Genomic DNA, 23,826 nt, shown 5'->3' with positions numbered 1-23,826 from the left:
CCTAATCATGTCCAACTGTAGTGGTGAATGGACCCTTCCCGAGATGAAAATAAAGAAGAACACACTAAGCACAAAGGAATATTTGATGGTTAACATCAACTGCATTTCAACTGCATGCAAGATGTCATTGAAATATGTGCGTCTCACAAAGTTGGGAAGCATGCTGTACTTTAGTTTAAAAACAGATGGACTTACTTATTTTGATACATACTGTGAAATGTGAAAGCTTAAAGTATATCAGTTGTGATGTTTTGTGCACTATACAAGATACTTGTTATATAACATAAACATTGCAAAAAGAAACTTCATATTATCTGTCTGCAGGGACTGAATTAAACACACAATGCTGTTTGACACATTATATAACAACATTAGTATATCATTTTGACAAGTATATTTTAGTGGCAGGGGCCCCATAAGTTTCTGACCCTGGGGCCCACACAAATCTTAATCTGTCCTTACAAGAAATGCCCAATGCATACAGCTGTATATGTGAAGTTCCTAAAATCTACAGCACCATCTGGCAATGAAGAGGTTAACAGGATTATTACTTTTAGTTTCATTTCTTAGTTTTCCCCTACAAGGGAGGAGTGTTTATTATAAAAGGAAGCACTTATCATTGTTGTAGCACTTGCACATCTGTCGGGAACAGATGAGAAATGGGAGACAGGCAGCAGAAAGATGGACAAAAAGAGAAGGCAAAAAGGCCAAAGCAACCCAAGGGCAGGGAACGTCCTATTTCTACACACAGTGACTCAACCAATGATATATGCTCAGTAGGAGAAGGGAAATCAGATACAATTAGAAGAAATATGGCAACGTCAGAGGTTTATAGCAGATCTGGTCAATCCAATGGTACGAAAGAGCTACAGAAATCAAGAAGAGCTAATCAGACCAAGTATAATTCTACACATTACACAGATGAACAGAACAACTGTCAGATAAAGCCTCACAGAGCAGAAACTGGAAGGAACACTTCAAGAAAGAGAGAGAAATTTAGCACACCTTCAGATAAGTTTCATCTGCCCGATTTTAGTGATCAGTTCATGTCCTTAAATCTAGAGACTCATGTCAGAGATGTTTGTCAACCAAGTAGCAGCAAAATTAAAGATAAACCACTAGAGGCAAGTACATCAGAACATGACAAACATGCAGACGCTCACTGCCTGGGAAACACAAATGCAGAAAAAAGAAAAAAATGTGTCAAACTAAATGAGGAAAAGAAAAGTAACATTTCAAGCAAAGACAAAGGAGGGATGAAAGAGGACACTGTAAGGGATAAGACAACTGTTAATTCCAAAGCTCCCAAGAAACTGAAGGATGTGGTGGAGAGATTGAAAATGAAGATGGCTGACATTTCAGTAGCAGCTGAGAAAGTTAAGAATGTAGTTGAAGCAATCCTCACGTCTGATCTACTAAAAAGAGATATTCTTTTCCGTTACGTAAAGAGAATGCATACTGGGAGTTACTATGAAAAGCTTAAGGTAAGAAAACAATATATTGAGAAATATTGAGAAATATATGCATAATCAAGTTTATTTCAAAACTAGACCTGTTCACAAAAATATTCTTACTTTAAATATATTTAAAGTAAGCATTTGTAAATAAAAAGTCATCATGATGATGGAATATTTTTTTTTTGTTTTTTTTTTAAATCATTTTTATTCGTTTTTCTTAGAATTCAGAAAAATGACAATAACAAGTACAAAGTATAAAATACCAGTTACATATTTTGATACATTCAAATACATTCAAGATTTTCAAAGCATTTTTTGGACCCAAGTCCAGTATCTGAATTTGTTTAAATTATTACAACAGCATTGACCAGGTTAGACTTATCTCGTTAATCTGGCCAAAATTAACTTAATTGTCTAAGTAAATACCAGGTAGTATATTCAAATAATTTATAAATGTTTTGTTGAACCGAGGGTTCAAGCGACTCAATATAGATGCCCCATTTCTTCTGGAACCTCACCCCACCTTTTTCTATGTCCGGGAGATTGGCTCTCCTGTCCAAATATACAATATCCAGAATTTCAATTTTAAGTTTCCCTAGAGTCGGGGACACTGGTGATGCCCAATATCGCAAAATCAGCTTCTTTGCTACCGTAACTATTACCATCAAAGCAGCTAATACCTCAGAGGAGGGTAGGAGATCTTTCAAACTACTGAAATCAGCCAACAAAAGAGGCTCTGCGGCCAATGCAACCCCTATCTTGAATGAGTAATTAATAAAGTTAAGAACCTTATACCAAAACTTCTTAACCTTCCTGCAGCCCCAAAAATTATGCAACCAGTCCGCTCTTTGAGATTTGCATTTTGGGCAAAGACCTGTCTCTCCTTCAACCATAAAACAACGTCTTGTCTGTGGTATATATGCTCTATGAATCACCTTTAAGTGCACTTCCTGGAGACCAGCAGTAGAGAGTGATTTCCAAATAGATTCAAAGTGGCAAGTTAAAGTAGTTGGCTCACTTATACTGGTGATGTCTTTTTGCCATGCCCTCACTGTCCAATTCCAGGGGGTTGTATTTTGTGTAGATATTAAATCTGCATATATATACCTAAGTTTAAACTTAACCGTTTTCAAAAAGGAGAGCAGGCTTTCCAGACTATCTGGGTTCTCTATAGATTTTCTCGGGTCTAAATTTGAGTTTGCATAATGCCTAAGCTGGAGATACATAAAAAACTGAGAGTTTGGTATCCCTAATTTTTCCCTTAATTGCTCAAAAGAACAGATCCTGCCACCTGGATCAAATATGTCCTTTATTGCCATTATCCCTCTGTCACGCCATGCAAGAAAATTGATATCTTCTAAACTAGGTTGAAACGCAGGATTATCAGAAGGAAACTGGTAGCGTTGAAATCTCTACTATATTTCTTGTTAATATGAATCCATGATTTATGTGTATCCCTAAAAAGGATGTTCTTATCAAATTGTGGTGGTATCAAGGATTTAGGCAGATGTAAAAGTGCTGCCGGGGAGTATGGGTAAAATAGAGCGTTTCCCAACTTTTTGTTAGTGTAACAGCTACGTTGAAAAAGCCAGTCAATGTGAGGTTTTTGAGAATGCCAGATAAATTTGGAAAATAACTTTGTACATACATGTGTGTCTAGCTTATTTAATCCTATAGGAAGCATTTGAATTGGATAAGACAGCTTTGGAAAAATAACACTTTTTTATAACCACATTACGTCCTAAGAGGGAGAGTGGGAGATTGTGCCATTTGGTTAAGAGTGTTGAAATCTGCTTGATAACAGCTGGATAATTGCCTCCGTATTGATCTTGAAGCTTAGCTGGGATATAAATGCCTAAATATTTGATTTTAGTATGGCTCAACGTAAACTGAGATGTGAGGAATGAGTCATTCATTATAGCCTGAGCACCTGCCAGTGGAAGCATTTCTGATTTATCAAAATTTATTTTATATCCTGCGAAGGAACTAAATTCCTGAATTATGCTTAGAATAGCAGGGATTGATTTCTCTGGATTAGACACCATCAGTAGCATGTCATCTGCAAAAAGGGCTAACTTAGCTTCTTGATTCCATACTTTTATGCCCGTGTAATTTGTATTTTCTCCTAGTGTCACTGCAAGAGGCTCTAGCGCCAGCGCAAATAATAACAGGGATAACGGGCACCCCTACCTGGTACCTCTTTCCACTGTAAATGGAGCTGAGAGATAGCCATTGGACAGGACTTGCGTATTAGGGGAATGATATATAGTTTTTAGGGTGTTGATATATTGGGCAGGGATTCCAAACTTGCGAAGGGTTGTGAATAAGTGCTCCCATGTTACCAGGTCAAATGCCTTTTCGGCATCTAGGGAAAGTAGCAAGGCCGGGTCTTCCCTCCCTGAACCCTCCAAGGCCTGGAGGACCGTCAAGATCTTTCTAACATTGGTTATTGAACGTCGCCCCCATATAAAGCCTGTTTGGTCATTGTGAAAAATCGACATCTAGTAGTGATATGGGTCTACAAGATCCTGGCAACCCCTGGTCCCGTCCCGGCTTAGGAAGTACATTGGCAATGGCACTGTTAAAATAAATTGGAATTTTGTTTTCCAAAATTATCAAGTTAAAGAGATCTGTCAGCAAAGTTACAACTCTGTCTTGTAGGATTTTGTAAAATTCCCCACTAAACCCTTCCGGGCCTGGGGATTTAAAAGATTTCAGTTGCTTAATCCCTTTTAGTACCTCTTCAGAAGAGATGGGCTGAATTAAGGTGTCTGCTTGTAACTCTGTCAATTGAGGTAAAGAATTTTTTCCCTAAAACAAGTCTTGTGCATTTGTATCAATAGGGTCCTGAGTATAAAGTTTAGAGTAGAATGACCTTAGAATCTCTATAATTTCTGTCCCTCTATATTTGACAGATCCGTCATGCGATTTTAGTGATGAGATATTACTATTTGGCCTGGTACCATTTAATAAATTCGAGAGAATTCTACTGGATTTATTGCCAAATTTATAAAAATTGAATTTACTTGCCATTTCCTGACGTGTACATTGCTGCTGCACGACCTGATCAAAGTGTATTTGCTTTTGTTTATATTTATTTTATTTTCTGCAGTGGGCTGACCTTTATATAACTCAAAGGACTCTGTCAGTTCACGCTGAGCCTCCAGATATGTCTGCTGCTGATCTTTATTATATTTTGTCATATACAAAATGATCTCCCCCCTCAGGACTGCCTTGGCAGTCTGCCAGAACAACATAGGATCGTCGGTATGCTGTTGGTTATTATGTACATATTCATCCCATGCTAGTTTAAACATATCCTGGAACTTATTGGAATTAGAAAGTTTAGCTGGAAATCTCCATTGATTGTGTTTACCCAATGGGGCCTGTCTTTCTATTTGAATCCAAATCATGGCATGGTCTATGCGCAAGTTCAATCTCCATACTGGCAAAATCTTCATTTATCCCTAGAAGCCTTGGCAACTCTTTAGATATGAATGCTAGAAGGGTTGGGCCTTTAACTGTTTCCGGTAGACCTACCAGCCATAAGTTATTTCTCCTGGATCTGATCTAAGTCATCCAGCTTGTTTAGCATTTGCTTTTGAGTTTTAAGTAGTGAAGTCGTGAGAGTCTTCTGGTTTCCAATATCACGCATATTTTCTCCAATGCGTAACTCATTTACCTGAACTTGTTTAGTGATCTGTGAAACCTGATCCTTAAGCTCTTGCATGACAGCTGTAAGTGTGCTCATCTGCTGTTGCATTAATGGCTCCATAGTCTCCCTGATGGCCCGAACTACTGATTCATAGGAGAGAGCTGGCGTATCCGACGTCATGTGACTAGCACGAGGTGGAGATGGAGGATTAGCACTCATAGCAGTTGAATTATTACTTGCATCCTAATCACTCATTTTGTTGCCCTGACCAACATATCTCGCTCCTCTTTTACGTTCAGATTCAGTGCGCTGTGGCTTACGACTCGTGGGTAGATTAACGAATTTATCCATTACAGACGATAGAAATAAAAGGGCAGTTCTCGAGATAAACGACTTTAAATTAATCCCATTCAATTTTAGGCAGAGTGGATAATGCTCCCTCCCGGTTACATTTGAGTATTACATCTCAGGATTTTCACGAATATAGATGAAATACTCTTTTATTTGCTTTGCAGGAAAAAAAATATTTCTGAGCCAGATACTTTGAGATGCCGTGTTATGTTTTCTGCTTCTGCTGTTATGTTTTCAGCTAAGATCAATATTTTGTGCCAAAGCAAAGGTTGTGTTGCAATGCTCTTGTAAACCAGGGGTATTAGCACATCCACTGCTGATGTATAGCTGTGCAAAAATGTCCAGGGTAGCAAAAATAGGTATTCTATATGCTAGTATTGTGCTATGCCCCTGGGATACCCAAACAAAGTAAGCCCTTTGGGAGCAATTATACAGAGCTGTTTTTCTCTCCTCTTTATTTTAATTATTATATATATATTTTTATATATTTTTTATTTTTTTATTTATTTATTTATTTTTTGTATTCTTATTATTTTTTGTTTGGTCTTTCTTATCTTCTTTATATTGCCTTTTTCCTTATCTTTCTTAGGAGCTAGTCTCCCTCACCTGCTCCTGCCGTCTAGCTCCTGGTCTCAGATCTAGGCAACTGTTTTTTACAGCAGTTGGGAGTGGGTCCAGACAGCTTGAGTCCAGGCTAGTCATCAGATGTCTATTTCTTTTTCAGATTTCAAAGCCAAATGAATTTGACATCATGCTTGAAATCTCCATCTCTGGCCGTCGAGTAATAGAGTTGACAAACGTTACTGGTGCTTTCTACACACTGGCTTATAAACAAAGAAAACCATCAGCTATGGCTGGATACCTAGATAGAGATGGGAACATTTCAGCCGTACAAATCTTATTTCAATTCAGAAAGCTTGTTAGTGACATAATTCGCCAGTCAGGTAAGTTCTTGTAATGTGTGTAGATTTAATCTTGTGCATTCAAAGAAGCATACAACACAATCAGTTGTGAAAACAAAACTAACACAACCAGGGAAGAAGGAACACCATGTCATACTTACCCAGTTTGAAAGTATCACAATATAGCTTACAGGGTTTGTGGAATCTCACACCCAGTATTGGAACATTTTGACTGAAATCAAATATTTTCCTTTCAATGCTGGAGAGAGTCAATAGTGTCAATGTGTTAAAATACTTTACATAAGCATTATCAATGAAATATCATTTAGATGACTTCAAAAAGTGTTTTGACCAACAGCAAGAGCAATGTGGCTACATATTTGTCAGCCCCAAGTGGGGTACAGTAAGTGTTTCTACTTTCAAACCCGAAATCCTGGAAGTTGCTATTCAAAAACTCAAAATTGTAGACAAAAGTTATCTGAAGGCTCTGACTTTCTAAGACCATGTCATTCACATCACTCATGACACCTGACTCAGTTGGCCTGATAACGAGGTTCATTGATATATTTTAGGAATGAACATCATGGGTACAATGAAGTTCATGAAATCCCCACATGGGGTCTATACACAAGTTGCCCCAATGAAAGCAACATTCTCAAACTCTAGCCAATCAGAGTGAAGTAGCTTTGATTGTTTCCTTGAGAACAGGCCCCCTGGCCCGTCTTTCGCATTTTGGCTCTGTTTGATTACAAGGGAAGAGGAAAGAACACAAGAAGGTAAAGGAAAGAGATCCCTAAGGATTTAGGTGTACAACAAAGAGGAAAACAATGTATTGATTGTCTTTAGTTAAAATATGGGAATTTTAGTTAAATGTGTGTTTTTTTTTAGTACTTTACCATGTGATACTGCAGTTCCAACAGTACCTGGCTGTCTGGACATTGTGGCGCTTGTAGTTCTATAAGCTTCATTATGGTCTGGAAGCCATAGCTATGCTGGCATGTTTTGTTCCACAAGCGCCAGCTACATTATTACCACACCTACCACCCAGGGGTGATGGAAAGAATCCCAGTGCTATCAGCATGGGGCTTGCTTTTCCACATTTTATTTGTGGACTTGATCCCCTTAAGGAATTCACTCTTGCTGCGGGTTTCTCTATTATAGTAGGTCCAGCCAGGTGCTGGTTGCGGCTATTGTGGGGGCACCACACAGTTTTCATGCTCATGAGTTTGCTGTAATTAGCCGAAACTATAAGCACTGATGCTCTTTTCACATTGGGAGAGTGGGGGGGGGGGGGGGGGGTTACTACAATGAATGTTTTTTTTTTTAAAAAAAACTGCAGATCGATGTTCATGGTCATTAAAATATTTATATTATTATGCCAGGTATGGAAGTATATTTACAGAAAAAAGATCCTTTAAGTCCTGCAGTGACTCTTCTAATTGGAAAAAAGCCTGACGTTATATCAGTGGATCTGGTTCCTGCCCTAAAATTAGATCAGTCATGGCCTGCAAGTGATGGAATGAATATTGATGACTGGCTTGGTACTAAGGTGAAACAAGCATATAAGAGAGACGCATTCTACATGGTACCCAAAAAAGCAAACTTGGGGAAGAAAAATAATATAGGTAAACATTTTGAGTAGTTTGACTGTCTGAGTACCCTACAATATTGTAATTTTAAATGACTGTTGAATCAGATATATTTGTGATTCCTGTTGAGTATAGATATATATTTAACCCTACTCTCTCTCTCTCATATATATAGTTAGCTTGTAAAGAGTTCCTAACTTTCATTGGATCCCTTCCCTTATGGTAGTGTGTATTCCATGAAAAGGCCAGTGCCGAGATCCAAATCTGGGTTGGTGAAATCATATGCTCTAGTCTATGCCCATAGACAACACCAGACTGCCCCTTTTCATTGTGAAGGTTGAAAACGCATTTAAGCCCACAAATTTAAAGCACATCATGAAGACTATTGGTGGACAACAGGCCGTTCCATCGAACCTTCACCTGCAGCCCCATGTCGGCTACTCCTGATCTTCATCTCTGCTTTCCAGAGAATAAGGTAGACCAGGGCAGCCGACTTCTGCGTCATCATGTAGCATAATGGAGGAGGAGGGAGTACAGTGTGTTCTCCCGCCTTCCTCAGTGAAGCCCTTTATCTTATGGCCCTCCAGCCTTCTACAGTTGCCCATCACTAATTTGGACCTAACACTCTATGAAATGGTGTGAAAAACATGATGGTGCCAGTGCGTCCATACTGTCACAGTGCTCTTAAGGTCTCTGCAGGGCAATTTTTAGGACCATGCTGTTTGTGCAGTTTGTGCCACTGTGCAAGGTGGCAACTACCAAATTGGTCTGATCTTCCTATGTCTCCTGTACATATTCCTTGTCTAGTACCAGAGTATGAGATGGCTTTAGAATATATAGCAACTAATCAATTGATCTTTTATTTTTTATATTATACTAGAAAAATTACAGAAATTGGTTCCTGTGTTACAGCACGTATGCACTAGAAAGCATAATTACATGATCATATGTGTAAAAACAACCCTTTGAATGATTCCGGTAGTTTCAATTTAATAAGCATGCACAAGTTTGGGCCTGATTTTGTAAGTACAAAAGAGATGCAAAACCTGTGGGTCCTAAACCTAACATGATCTCTTTTGGTGTCTCAGAAATATGACAAACTAAGAGCCACTTACAAATTGCACATCTGTGCGCAAGTTCTCTCTTAGCACAATTGCACCCAGTTCCATGGCGAAGTACATGGATTTGCCGAGGTGGCAGTACATATGCAAAAATTTACACTGGCCAATGGGAGGAATTGCGAAGATTGGGGGCATTCTTATCTATTTATTATTTACTAACCTTTACTTATGCCTACATATTATGCAGCAATTCACAGAACATACAATCATTCACATTAGTTCCTTGAAGAGTGCAGATCAGGAGCAGGGGTGCAGGGGTACCTTTTCACCAACATTTAATAATGATATTTTTGCTTGCAGGGCAAATTTTTGAAATGAGATAAGGGATGGGGAAGGTACATTTACTGATGTGTATCCTGCTTTGTGGGAGGGTTGCACAGCCCTTGTCTCCCTGCAAATGGCTTGATTTTTCTGGGACAGAGGGGTTTGGTCCTTTCAGTTATTCTTCTGTGGTAAAAGAGCATTTCTAGATGCACCTTCAGACACATAAAATTGATACATTTAAAAAGGATAGCCCTGATTTCCCCTTACTCTTATGATCAATGGAATCCATAAATGAGGCCAAACAAGAAGCATTTTAAGAGAAACTTGACATTTCACATGAACATGGTATGGAAGGGCCTAAAGCAGGCCTGTCCAACCTGCGGCCCTCCAGATGTTGTGAAACTACAAGTCCCAGCATGCCCTTCCAGCTATCAACAGGTTGTCTACTGGCAAAGCATGCTGGGGCTTGTAGTTTCACAACACCTGGAGGGCCGCAGGTTGGACAGGCCTGGCCTAAAGGGTTAGTAGATTGGACTTTTTTTCAACCATGTACATTTCCAAGTATATCTGTAAACCACTTTAGAGAGGAGCAGAATGACTTGCTGTGTGGATTTCCAAGGGGGCATGTCCCTTGAAATTACCTAGCCAGACAAGTCAGTACACTTCTGCACATAATGACAAGTGCAGCCATAAGCAAAACATCCCTAAACTCAGATGATAGGGATAACAAATGGTACCTGCAGCTTAAGGGTTAACTCCTCTCCAGTTTCCAGCCAATGGGATGGGGGTGGGTGTTGACTCCCTGGGGAGGATATACGCCGGGTCAAGGCATGTCCATTCCTTCTTACTTGGCTGGAAATCAACAGGACAACATCACCGGACAGGCTGAGTAGCATCACTGTATCTTTTACATTGCTGTTTATTACTGTCCCTTTCCAGTGTTCCCTTTGTTTATCTCTGCTGTATAGCCTTGTCTATTTACTGCCGTCTCTCTCTCTGCTCCCCTGACCTACTTTGTTTCTCCAACTAGCGTGTTTTCTCCCTTCTCCTATCCCTGTTCCATCTCGTGCCTTCTGAGGTTTTGTTTCCCCCTTCTCCTATCCTTGTTCCATTTGTGCTCCCGCTGTTCCCTTATCTGCCCTTTCCTGCTAGCTATCACTGTCTCTAGTGTATAGTAGTGTCCCCTTTTTAGTGCCTGCTCCCCGTTAGGCTCATTACATAGGATGCCCTTGCCACGCAGGTAAACCCCCCCTTCCCCGCCCCTTTTTACAGATCTTCCATCCTCGGGGGCGGCCGCAGTGAATAGCACTGCAGCCTGCTGCCCTAGGCAGCCACGCAGGACCTTGCCTGCTGCAGAGGAAGTTGCTGCGGCTCTTGACCCTGGAGCTCGCCGCGGTCCGGCCACTTCCGGTCGGCACCATTGCGCATGCGCGGCGGCACGGAGCTCCAGAGCGGGCAGCAACGCTGCCCGCCGCCGGAGCCCCAAGGAGGGGAGGAAGGAGTCAGAGAAGAGAGAGAGGGTTTCCCTCTACCCTGCAGACGTGCCCAGCAATAACCACTGAGCCACCAATGTGTGCTAATTTGGCAATAATTGCTGAACCACCAATGTTTTACAATCTAGCAATAAGCACTGAGCCACCAATAATAATAATTTATTATTTATAATTTGGGTATAGAGGAGATTGTCCCCCAGGGCTTTATGCAGGCCATCCAGCCCTCATCCTTTACTGGTCCTAGACCAATTTATGCATCATGGGGTCAGCACAGCCTTCCCTCTGCCCCACCCCGGAGTAGGCTTCATTTCACCCCCCATAAGGCATAACTCGGGGGAGGATATCTCGGCACAGCACTTTGGTAGCCTCCCGTTATACAAATCTATTTCCCCAGGCCACAATTCACAGGGATTAAGCAAGGTTCATAGAGGAATAACTCCCTCCCAACAACAAGCCCATTGGCAGCAAGGCCCATCCCCCCTCCCCATCATGGCCAGGCCCTCCCGCCCACCTACAACCTCCAACTCTATGTACCAGCTGGACCAAGCTAACTCCTGGCCACTCCCCCTGGCAATTTTCGAGTATGACCACCACAGTGGGATTCCGAGTACACAAGATCAGTGGTCAGCACTCTACCCCCCCTACTATCAGTAACCCTCTACCTACATATCAGCCATACGGTTGTGTGGACAGGAATAGGTAACTACAACCCCCATCATCTGCCGAGTCCCACCCCCCCCACTATGCCAAGCCTAACGCTACCACCTACAGAGGTAGTGGGGGGAGCGGTGGAGGGGCCTCAGATGCCTTTATTATCAGTAACGCAGCGAAGCGCAGCACGGCCAGGCAGTTTTCCAGATGGCACAAATCAAACTAACCCTGTCTTTTTATCAGCACCACAGGCTACCACGACTAATGCAGCAGAAAATTGCATGAGTTCGGACGACTCAGCAAGGAGAGCGGATCAGGCAGCGGTGCAAGTCAACCATACGAAAGCGGCCGGTGAGGACAGCGCATCAGCAGGGCAGACAACAGCGGGGAGTGCAGTGGTGAAACCAGGTGAGCGAGAAAAAATGGATGTATCGCGTTCACAGGCACATAGTCCACCATTAGCGTCTAGTGGCGAGGGGTCAGACGATGAGCAGGGGCCACGTAAATTAATGAAAAATCTACACGCTCATTTCACAGGGGCCAGCACGCAGCACAAGGAGAGTTGCATACCCAGCAGGCCAATAGGGCGCAGCGCAGACATGGTGAAATGCTCTTATACAGCATTGCTGATTGGGCTTTGGCCGTGTATCAGGGACAGGATAAAGTAAGGGTTTTATGTGAACCTGTTTGAACTAACGGAGGAAGCAAAAAAGGAGTTAGAGACAGCCAAGGAGAAAGGGGGGATAGGGGAGGACGCTCACAAAACCTTCCCGCGATGGGTGTCAGCTTACTGTTCTTTCGCAGGCACATACATAGAGACGCGACCAGAGGCAGTGACAGACATCTGGCATTACGTACATGTTATTACAGATATATTCCTGATAGACGGGGGTCGCATTGGCGCAAGTATTACGAGAATTTCAGGAAAAGAGTGTCGGGACAGCACATAATCCCTTTTGATTGTAAGGACGTTGAGGTCTGGCTAAAAATGAGGCGCCCCAGTACGACCGCTTCCGAGGCAGTACCTTCCGCTATGCCACAACAAGGGAGGCAAGGTACGCATCAAGGAACGAGCAATAGATGCTTTGCATTCATCAATGTGTTGTGCACCCGTGGAACCACATATAGATACAGGCACTTTGTGCACAATGCAGAGGGCCACACTCAGCGAAAGATTGCCCGCGTCCATCCGCCAATGCCGGTAAAGGATGAGGGGAACCCACCCCCACTTCTTCATAAAGCAAGCTCCCCCATCAATCTGAAGGAGCTGGAGCGCTGGTTCTGGCTATCTTCAGATACAGAACTAGTCTCCTTTTTACGTAACGATTTCCAATTCGGTTATAAACTCCCAGTAAAGAAAGAGGTGAAAGGCAAGGCGGTCAAAAACTTAAAATCAGCATATAAGCACCGAAACCCCACGACCCGGTAGCGTCAGTATGCAAGTCTAGTGAGACAGAGAATACCGCGAGAAAGTCAGCAAAGAAGTGCATTTGGGTCGTATGGTAGGACCTTTTCCCGTTCCCCCAATAGAAAAGCTCGTTATTTCACCTGTTTGGGTAGTGCCCAAAAAAGCTAGTGGAAAATTTAGATTGATTCAACACCTGTCTCACTCCCCTGGGTGGATCACTAAATGACGCCATTGAGGGTGAGGATAGTTCAGGGGCATATCAGTCCTTTGAGTCAGCTCTGGACATGGTGCAATCATTTGGGAAAGGAGCTCTAATGGCGAAACTTGACATTGAGTCAGCTTTCAGGCTACTGCCACTGCACCCGCAACCATTCAAGTTCATGGGTTTTAGGCTACAATATGGTTATTACATTGACAGATATCTTCCCATGGGTTGCTCAGTGTCCTGTGCCTTCTTTGAAAAATTTAGTTCCTTCCTACATTAGTGCATTCAGGCAGGAATGAATTTCAGAGGCATAGCTCATTACCTAGACGAGTTCTTATTCATAGGCCCAGCCAATCAAACAGTCAGATACACTTAGCTCAGCGCAAGCGCTATTTGTAATCCTCGGCGTCCAAGTGGCACATGATAAAACAGAGGGTCCCTCCCATTGCCTTTCTTTCCTGGGAATTGAGATCGACACAATAGAAGTGTGTTGCCAGTTGCCCAGAGACAAAATAGAGAAATTGCAGGGATACATAGGCGGCACGGACTCTCACATTGAGGCAAGTGCAAACTCTACTGGGCTCATTCAACTTCGCATGCAGGGTTATAGCAATGGGCAGAGTTTTTTTCAGAAAGCTACAAACTAGCAACGGCAGATCTAACAAGTCCTCATAGTAGGCTAATGCTGTCAAAGGACATCCGAGGAGATTTGGCAATCTGGTCAGAATTCCTCTTGACATTTAACGGCGTGCACATTTGGCCTTCTGAAGCAGTATTCCCTGTCTCACTAGACTTGCATACTGACGCTACCGGGTCGTGGGGTTTCGGTGCTTATTTCCAGGGATTATGGTGTGCGGCTCCTTGGCCCGAGTCTTTGATCGCGAGTGGTTTGGTGTTAGAGCTTTTCCCTATAATTGTCGCAATAGAATTGTGGGCCACGAAACTGAAAGGGAGAGACATTGTTTGCTGGTGCGATAACTTGCTGGTAGTGGAATGTATAAACAGACAGAGTGTTTCTTCACTGCAAGCTATCAATCTGCTGAGACAGATGGTACTCAGATGCCTGGCACACAACATTTCTTTTAGAGCACTACACGTCCCAGGGGTTGACAACAAAATGCTGATGCCCTATCACGCCGTCAGTGGCATCGGTTCCGAGAGCTGGCCCCACAAGCTCAGTGAAAAGGTATGAGATGTCCGGCTGATGTTTGGCAGATCATCGAGCCGGCATAAGGGAATTAGTGGAAACATCATTAGCCCCTCGTACCAGAAGAGCGTACCAGTCAGCATGGCTTCAATGGCTCACTTTCGTGAAAGAGAAAGGGCAAAGCATCCAGGGGCGGATGACATTCTGACTTTCAAATGGGCTAAGTACCAAGTGTTACGAGCCGTGGCAGTACTCACAGCCGCCGCGGCTCGCTTCTGGTGCCCTCTGGCGTCCCGGCCGTCACCTTGACGACCGGGACGTCATTTCCGCCGGGGTCCCGACCGTTGCCAAGGCAACAGCCGGACGCTTCCCTCTGTAGCGCCGCGTCCCGGCAACTGAGGACAGCGGGCGCGTGCGCAGCTCTAAGTAATAGCCAGCAGGCTATTAGGTTCTAATTTATTAATTATCAGGGTCCTGTGGGTATTTTCAGAGCTAGGCTCTGATTGGCTGGCTGCAGTATTTAGGGCAGTTTGCCTGTCAGCCTAACCTGCTCCTGCTCCTGTTTTGTATTGGTGAAACCTGTTGGACTGATTGCCTGTGTATGACCCCTTGCCTGGATTTGGACCCTGCCTGTGTTTCTTGTGACCCTGCCCTCTGGCGTGTTTACCGACCTTCCTGTTTGCTTGTGACCCTTGACCTCGGCCTGTTTACTGGATCTGCTGTCTGCTGCCGGCCCTTGATCCTTGCCTGGACTCCACTTCGCTTACCTGGGTTCTCCCAAGCCGGTATACACTTCACCACCCTCTGTCAGTCTGCGGCCAAGTCTGTCCCCACCACTAGGGGCTCCAGTGAACACCTGACTGGCAGAGCAGACTCCGGGTTGTGTTGTACCGGCTACGGGGGTTCCTAACACCAAGCAGGTGCCACCAAGTCCTCAGTCTCCCTACTGCTGGCAGGCATATCCTTTACGGCCCGTATTTTAGGTAAAGAGGATATAACAAAGCGTTTTCTTATTGCTAGTGAGGATCATGTCAGACATTCGGTATCCGCAGAAATTTTGAAGCAGCTATTTAGTATGGCATTCTCGATGGCCTTTTTTTCAGCGCATTCAGGATAAGCAAACTAGTGGCACAATCGCAGCACAAGGTAGACAACGCGTTACTCTGCAATGCTGTCAAAATTGTTCTCTCGCAGGTGGCATGTAAAATACTGCGGTCCAAAACTGATCAGTTGGGCAAGGGCCATTGGTTTTTAATCAAGCCAGCAGAATATACTGAGATATGCCCTGTAGCATGGTGTACTCGTTTTTTAGCAGTACGCCCTCTGGAGGGAGTGCCCAGGTTAGTGCATGCAGATGGTGCATCATTGACTAAATATCAATTCAATGCTCTGTTTAAGAAAGCTTTGCAACGCTCCGGTCTGGACCCTACACTGTTTGGCACACATTTGTTCATAATTGGGAGCAGCTACTGCTGCGGCTCAGTCAGGAGCCTCCATTGACAACATTAAGACACTAGGTCGTTGAAAGTGGGACATGTATAAACAGTATATACGCCCGTAGTCCGATGGGTCCACCGAAATTATGACAATGTGATAGGAGCAAAGAAGGGTGTAAATTGTTTGAAAGTCATTTGTGGTACTGCATCTAATCCGTTCTCCTTTTTCCTTGTCGTCGTCCCCCACCCCTTGCCGGCAGTGCTAGGCTTAACCGCCCGCCACTTTACGTGGGGGCATGAAGGATTTTTCCCATCTTTCTCCCCGTACTAAGGCCTGATTTGTGGTGGGCCGCCGGGGTTTTTGGGTCTTCGCCTTCATTGGGGCTACCCCCCCAAATCTTTAATTGCTTTACCCCATGTAAGGTTTGATCCCCTCTCCTGGGCATGGTGGATAGGTATGAAGGTGAATGTTGCAGTTGGTTAGCATAGGTGCTGCTTTACATTAGATTATTCTATTTTACCCACAGGTGCTTTGGCAAGAAGATCCGGGTATGGGTTATTGGTCATTCGTATGTCCACTGGGAGTCCAGGCATAGTGATACCAAAAAGCTTGTTATTATCGACCACAAGCAAGTTCATATCCGATGGATAGGTAGGCGAGGTATGCAATGGTCAGCCTTAATCCCCCTGCTGTCCTTGGAAATTGCGAAAGATAGTGCCCCGGACATATTAATAGTACATCTAGGGGGTAATGATTTGGGTCCAGGTAAGTCCCTCGATCTGATTATAGCCATAAGGGATAGATCGATCCGTCTTTGCTGGTCTGAAGTCATACCCAGATTAGCATGGAGATGCCCTATTGATGCCTCTATTATGAAGCGTATCATCAAGAAATTGAATCAAAATATAGGTAGAGTAATAAGATACTTAGGCGGAACTAGCATTAAACACACCCAAATAACAGTCGATCAGGTTCATTTATATCGGGCAGACGGAGTACATCTCACAGATAAGGGTTTAGGTCATTTTATCAGGCATTTATTTAGAGGGCTAGAGGAGGCGTGTAGGGCATTTGGTGGCAGGCTGTAGGCCTAAAAGGCCTCCAGCTTTGGCAGGAAGGCAAATTTGGTGAGTCGCCAACTGGTCACATTGTGCTATCGCTGATTGGCCAAAGGGCACTACCCTCTTCGAAGCACCTTGGCTCTTGGTTCATTAAACAGGACTCCTTGGCCTGCTCTGTACGGGCAGGACATTGTGAGCCCAGAGGGGGCATGCAAGCCGACGCCAGATTTAGCACCTGCCAATCATAAAGGATTTGTCCTGGGACCAGTGGTTAGTGCCGGAGGGCCATACACTGTTTGGTAGTGCGGACGCAAGAGTTAGCACCGACCAATCGTATAGGACTTGTCCTGGGACCAGTGGACGGCCATACACTGTTTGGTAAGTTTGACATAGGTTGGGTTGCCTCACCATCATTGCCTTCTCCACCACCGATTAAAATTAAGCAAATTATAATTGAAATCTAATAAATTGCAACTTAAATTAGTCAAATTTAACAGTTGTCCGGTGTCATTATTCTTAGTGTTAAGTTTGGTTTTGGTTAAGCGTGTTTATAGGGGTATGGTGACAGAGATTAGGAACTCTTCAGTCTGCAGTTTATGAAACATTGCAGGTATGCACTTTTGCTGTTTATAAATGACCCTGGGCCTGATTCATTAGGGAGAGCAAAGCATAAAAAAAAAAAAAATTTGCACCTTGGCTAAACCATGTTGCATTGGAGGGGGAGGTAAATTTTAAAATGGGGGGACAGATTAACAGTTGGGGTAAGGCATGTCCTAGATCAACTTTAAATTTCAGTGTAAAAACAAAGTTATCAAGTATTTATGTGCTACATGACAAAAAAGTCATTATTTTCCTTATGTGCAAAATAATAAACAAATTTCCCCCCTTTCTATTGTAACATGGCTTGTCCAGGATCAAATTTACTTTTTTTTTTGCCCTTCTTAATGACTCAGGCCCAGGGTCGTTTACAAACAGCAAAAGTGCATACCTGCAATGTTTCATAAACTGCAGACACTTGACGACCCAGCTAAACACGAAAAGTTGAACACGACTCGACCTATATAAATAAATTATGATGATGATTACTTGGAGAAGCTCACACGATAAAATACTATAAGTCAACCTGCCCATAGGCACTGGAACAGAAAAGCTCAGGTTCATTGAGAGCTGTTAATCTGTAAAGTGTAGTTATAAGATCAGATTTAACTATTTTTCATACCTTCAACCTTGGGCGGGGTTTGATGATGCAATTAGCATAATTAAGTTAATAGGACCCAAATTGCATCATTACGACCCTGTTCAGTCAGTGTTCAGTGGCCCTTGATGATTTGTTTCATTATGACATATCCTTGCTCACTCATGATCAGCCTTCATGACAATTTGCCTGCTCCCCCAGAAGTGGGAAAGCCTCAGGAACACAGTGCTTTCATTCTGGGAGGGGGATAGGGAGTCAAATTTATCATACCACAGAACTATTTCAATAACATAAGATGAAGTATTTTTAATATGTCATTTGGCTTGGTTTTCAATGTATTACATAAACAACTGACTTCCACAGTTTATCATACGTCATTAGAAAATGATGCTTTAATATAAAGTTTTTCCACTAATTTGTTGCTGTGAAAAGCTTTTTTATTTTATGTGCCACTTGCAGTTGTTTTTGACCAGATAAAATACGTTTATGCAAAGGTTAATTACTATTTATTAAATGCACTGCTTGTAATTTGTATATTAAAAAATGTGTGCCATTCAAAATAAAATGCTGTTCTATTATGATACATTAGACAAATGTTCTAGTAATTATAAGTGCCATACTGATGCAGTTGTCCGTTGGCATTTTTCACAGATACGTGGCGAATTTCATTTTCAAATATTGAAAAAGCAATAATGACCAATCATGGGAGTGGAAAAACCTGTTGTGAAGATAAAGGAGAGATGTGCTGCAGGTACTGGGAGTAATGTTACAGCCATCAACACAAAATACAAAAAGCTTTTTTTATTAAATCTGAAATCCCTTATTGGCGGCTTGATGATAATATTGCTAGATGCAAAATGGTTCCATAATGCCAATAATATATAAATATATATAATACACATACACATTATGTATACATATAATCAAAGGTTACACACTTTACAATTCTCTTACCTATCTTTCTCTCTCTCTCTGCTTCTATTAGCTGGTGATATATCTCCTAATTCATGTCCCCCACACTACTCCACTACACATATTTCAGAACTCTACCAAAATCCAGCAAACCTCAAACGCATCACCTGTCTCCCTTCTCTTCCAAAGTCCTTTAAATGTGCCCTTTGGAATGGATGTTCTCTTTGTAACAAACTTACCTCCATATACGACCTTTTCCTCTTAAACAACCTCCACCTTCTGGCAATAACTGGATCATGACTTACATAATCAAACACAGCCTCACCTGCAGCCCTTTCACATGGTAGTCTCCATTTCACCCACACCTCCAGACCTGGAGGCAGACAAGGAGGTGGTCTTGGACTACTTCTCTCCCTACAGTGCATTTTCACAGTTCTACGTAATGTCCCATCACGTACGTTCACATCTATTGAAGTACATGCTATTCCAATTTTTAATCCATTCTCCATGCATGTTGCTGTGCTCTATTGCCCTCCCTGGGCTGTACCAACAATTTTTTGAAGATTTCTCTGCATGGCTCTCTCACTTCTTATCTTCTGACATCCCCACATCATCATGGGTGATTTCAATATCCCTATTGCTAATCCATGTTCCAATGTTGCTTCCAAACTATTCTCTCTATCCTCTTCCCTCGACCTCTCCCAGTGGGTTGAATCCTCTACTCATCGAGATGGCCATTGCATTGATCTTATTTTCTCTAGGCTATGCTCGATTTCTGATTTCCTTAACATGCCATTCCCCTCTTGGATCATCACCTTATCAGCTACACGCTCACTCTCAGTACTTTAACTAATCTGCTGTCAAACTCTACCAAACCTCCTCATACCTGCAGAAATCTTAACTCTATTAGTTTTCAACAGTTTTCCACTTCTCTCCAACGCCTTCTCTCTCCATTCTCTACATTCTCCTCCCCTGATGTGGCAGTACCTCATTTTCACCATACCCTAGCAGCCCTTGCTTAAGCGAATATTCATACTTCACGTCGACTTCGTATCAGCCTTGATACACTATAATAACACAAAACCTTCAAAAACTTTTCCATAAAGCAGAAACATCACTGGCGTAAATCTCGTACCTCTAATGATTTCTTCACATATACTGCAATCTACCACTCCTATTGAAATGCTCTGGGCAATGCAAAACAAACATACTACCAATTTGTCATCTATGCTCAGGCTTCAACCCCTAAACGCCTTTTTAGCACATTTTAATATCTTCTCAACCCTCCCACCCCAAACCCTCCGGCTACTATTAGTGCCTAATATCTTGTTTCCTTTTTCAAGCGCAAAGTTGATTAGATCAGACTAGAAATGGTATCTTCTTCCTTGACAAGCATTCAGCTCAATTCCTTCCCAGCACCCTTTGACACCCTCTATTCATTTGATCTCACAAATAAATAAATAAAATCTGTTGTCTCTATCTCTCTCTCTCTACTGGTATCTTCCTTTCATTATACAAGCATGCAGTGATTACTACTATTCTGAAAAAACTAAATTCTGACCCAAACTCTTTCTCAAATTACCGCCCCATCTCTCAACTACCATGCTCCTCTAAGCTTCTAGAGAGACTTGCATACACTCACCTCCTTTCCGCAAGCAACCTATTGGATCCTTTTCAGTCCGGCTTTCGCTCTAAACACTCCACAGAGACTGCATTGACTAAGGTTGTCAATGATCTGATCACTGCTAAAAGCAAAGGCCATTACTCTCTTCTAATTCTCCTGGATCTCTCTACTGCATTCGACACTGTGGACCACTCTTTTCTCATACAAATGCTACAATCCCAATGTCCTATCCTGATTCTCATCCTACATTTCTAAGCGCTCTTTCAGTGTTAATTTCTCTGGATCCACCACTGTGCCGCTTCCTTTATCAGCAGGAGTCCCACCACAAGGCTCAGTACTAGGTCCTCTGCCGTTCTCTATCTATACCACTTCTCTTGGAAAACTAATAAGCTCCGTTGGATTTCAGTATCATCTCTATGCGGATGATACCCAAATTTAGCTATCTTCTCCTGATCTCTTACCATCTGTGTTGTCCCGAGTTACTGACTGTCTTTCTGCCATTTCATCTTGGATGTCTTCTTGCCAAGTCAAACTCAATCTTTCAAAAACAGAGTTAATAAAATTCCCATCTACCAACAGAAGTTATAGTGTTAAGTGTCTAGGTGTGATCCTTGACACGCAACTATCCTTTGTTCCCCACATCAACCCTATATCTAAATCATGTTACATACATCTAAAAAACGTTTCCAGAATACACATATATCTTACACAAGACACTGCAAAAACTTTAATTCATGCACTCATCTTCCGCATTGACTATTGCAATTCCCTCCTTACTGGTCTTCCCCTAAACGGACTTAAACCCTTACAATCTATTTTGCACACAGCGGCCAGACTGATTTTCCTTACAAATCGTTCTTCCTCTGCTGTGCTTCTCTGTCAGTGTCTACAGTGGTTGCCTGTTATTTACAGAATCCAATATAAAATTATTATACAACATACAAGGCCATGACAAAACTGCACCAACATACATGTCCTCACTTGTCTCAAAATAAGATCTGCGCCTCTCATCCACTCTCATTACATCTTCCCATTCAGATTTACAGGACTTCTTTTGAGCTGCACCGACTCTGTGAAATTCCCTCCATTGCACAATAAAACTGTCATCTAGTTTTTAAACCTTCAAGCGTTCTCTGAAAACCCACCTCTTAAGTCAAGCTTATACTATTCCTCCACCACCCTCTTAACCTCACTAGGTTACCTTATTAAGCCCCTTTACACAATTCACACAAGACAACAACTCTCTGTCCCCTGACCAACACAACATTGTGTTGGTCAGGGATCACATAGCATACGAATCACATTTTACCTTTGCAATCTGGCTGGACCAATATGCAGTATGTACATTTAACCTCATATTTCCAATTCCAATTGACCTATAGAGAAGTTTGAGAGCAGGACCCTCTTACCTTCTTGTCTGTTTTACCCAGTATTGTGTTGGTCCCCAATTGTAAAGCGTTGCGGAATTTGCTGATGCTATATAAATAAATGTTGATGATGATACACATTTTTTTTCCCTTTTTATATTTCCTCAGGAAACAGTGCCTTAAACTGATGAAGCACTTGCTGGAATTGCTTAAAAAAAATGGCAACAAAAGAAAAATGGATGGGTTCTGCTCCTACCATGCTAAGACTGCATTATTGCATATCTGTGCGCAAACACCAAAAGACGAAGACTGGAAACTGGAAGACCTGGATTTATGCTTTGACAGATACATTAAATATTTCCAGACATGTCTTAAAGAATATAGTCTTCCTAACTTTTTTTTACCTTCCCACAATCTTTTCAGTCCAGAGTTTATCGATAAAGCAAGCTGTAACTATCTTTATGAACAAATAGAAAAAGAAAAAAAAATGTGTTATGCAATATTTTATTTAGAAAAGTGATGTCCCACCATCTACTCACAAAAATGACAATCAGACCACTTATTCTCAGCTCAGCGCAAGGTGATTTTAAATAACCTGTTACGGAACTCTACCATACTAAACCTGATCTTGCTACCCTGCTTCTTCTGTCATCCTCAACTCGCTGCCCACCTGTCTCTCTGACCCTACTGCCCTGCCTGCCTCTCTTTCACCCTGAACCCACTGCCTACCTGTCACCCTGAACCTGCAGTCTGGGCCTGCCTGCCTGTCTTTGGAGATCAGATCCAAAGCAAAAGAGTGTAGAGCAGAATACTTTTAAAATATTCCAATTTTTGGGGACAACTTGCAGGTTAAAATAAGACCTATTGTCTGCTAGCCAGCCTAGAGAGAGCAGAATAGTTATTACTGATCTTAAAATTACTGTTTGCTTTTTAATTTCTATTTTTGTACATTAAAAACTATATATATATAAAATAACTTGTGTCCTTGACGCTATAAATGGATTCAACAAGTCTTTTTTAGACACTAAGGCTAAGGATATCACAGCAATTTTTGTAGTATGATTAATAACATCAAACAAATAGCAAGATCTGCAATCAATGGATTACTATGAGATCAGCTACATATATAAATTTTAAGGCTAGGCTATGTCGAAGTCATATAATTGGATGAACGAAAGTATATTGGTTAATAATGTTTTACCGTGCGATTGCGATCACGTGGTAAAATATGCACACACACTCGCAGTCTAACATTTAGTTATTTATATATTTCATATTATAATGGTTCCATTCCCCAGTGATTTATGAGCAGATGGTATATAGTTTATAGTTATATATATATTTTAAGGTTATATGTATACTTTAGTGATATTTAAGGTTCAGGTTACAGGAAACATGTTTAGTATCATTTTAATCCCCTATTCATCAGCAGTTGTCCGGTTCTTTCGCCGAAGAGATCGCACATTGCATACTCTAGATAGCGATGTTAGGGAATAAATGTTTAAACTGTTACTGACTGTGTATTGTGAATAGACTAGCTTAAACTGGTTTCTGGGCGGGAGAATCATCTGGAATGTTGACCCTCACCCTTGGAGGGGGTTGTTTGAACTAGCCTATGACCTGTTTAGACTGGACCCTCCTGAAGCCTGGACCTATAGAAGCAAGCATCTGCATTGTTTTCTCTATAACACTGAGTGTATATAATACTGTTTTGCTGGTACTGGTTTCAGTCTTTCTCTGACCACAGTATTCTGGAGTGAAGTACTGTAAGCTGGTACCAGCAAAGCGCAGCTTAATGCAGCGAAGGGCGCGGCGGTATGTATGTATATATTTGGTATCGGCTGTACTGTATTATAATTATATATTGAGCTGCTAAATTTTGCATCTGCTAAATAAATTTTTTTGTGCTTTGGAAACACAAGCAATCGCTTAGACAATGCTTATTGGAAAATGATAAAATTACTTTAATAGCTACACTGTCGATTTT

At 42.1% G+C, this 23,826-nt stretch overlaps 1 protein-coding gene and 1 long non-coding RNA gene across 4 annotated transcripts in view; one reads left to right on the top strand and one right to left on the bottom strand.

The window, feature by feature from the left end:
- The window catches only part of LOC142144139 (uncharacterized), a 181,066-nt gene extending 170,096 nt beyond the window's left edge, over positions 1–10,970 (bottom strand). For both annotated transcript variants that reach the window (XR_012689659.1, XR_012689660.1), the window contains exon 1: positions 10,077–10,970. This is a non-coding gene — a long non-coding RNA (uncharacterized LOC142144139). The remainder of the gene's footprint in view (positions 1–10,076) is intronic.
- Positions 603–23,760, top strand: LOC142144136 (cyclic GMP-AMP synthase-like). 2 transcript variants are annotated; one of them, XM_075202625.1, is made up of 6 exons: positions 605–1,484; positions 6,188–6,407; positions 7,748–7,990; positions 11,727–11,891; positions 18,588–18,687; positions 22,008–23,760. In XM_075202625.1, the coding sequence occupies exons 1-6, from the start codon at positions 660–662 to the stop codon at positions 22,357–22,359; spliced, it is 1,905 nt and encodes a 634-aa protein (XP_075058726.1). In that variant the 5' UTR covers positions 605–659; the 3' UTR covers positions 22,360–23,760. The 2 variants fall into 2 exon arrangements, with proteins under 2 accessions (XP_075058727.1, XP_075058726.1); XM_075202626.1 differs by lacking the exon at positions 11,727–11,891 and having other exon boundaries at positions 603–1,484.
- The last annotated feature ends 66 nt before the right edge of the window (positions 23,761–23,826 follow it).

This window comes from Mixophyes fleayi, chromosome 3 (assembly GCF_038048845.1).
Source record: "Mixophyes fleayi isolate aMixFle1 chromosome 3, aMixFle1.hap1, whole genome shotgun sequence".
NCBI lineage: Eukaryota > Metazoa > Chordata > Amphibia > Anura > Limnodynastidae > Mixophyes > Mixophyes fleayi.
The sequence above is the reverse complement of the archived record's forward strand: the minus strand, read 5'-3'. Positions and strand labels throughout refer to the sequence as shown.

Coding starts and splice junctions, on each gene's coding strand:
- LOC142144136 (XM_075202625.1), top strand. CDS start 660: ATGGGAGACAGGCAGCAGAAAGATGGACAAAAAGAGAAGGCAAAAAGG. Junction 1,485..6,187: donor GTTACTATGAAAAGCTTAAG/GTAAGAAAACAA, acceptor TTTCTTTTTCAG/ATTTCAAAGCCAAATGAATT. Junction 11,892..18,587: donor GAGTGCAGTGGTGAAACCAG/GTGAGCGAGAAA, acceptor CATTTTTCACAG/ATACGTGGCGAATTTCATTT.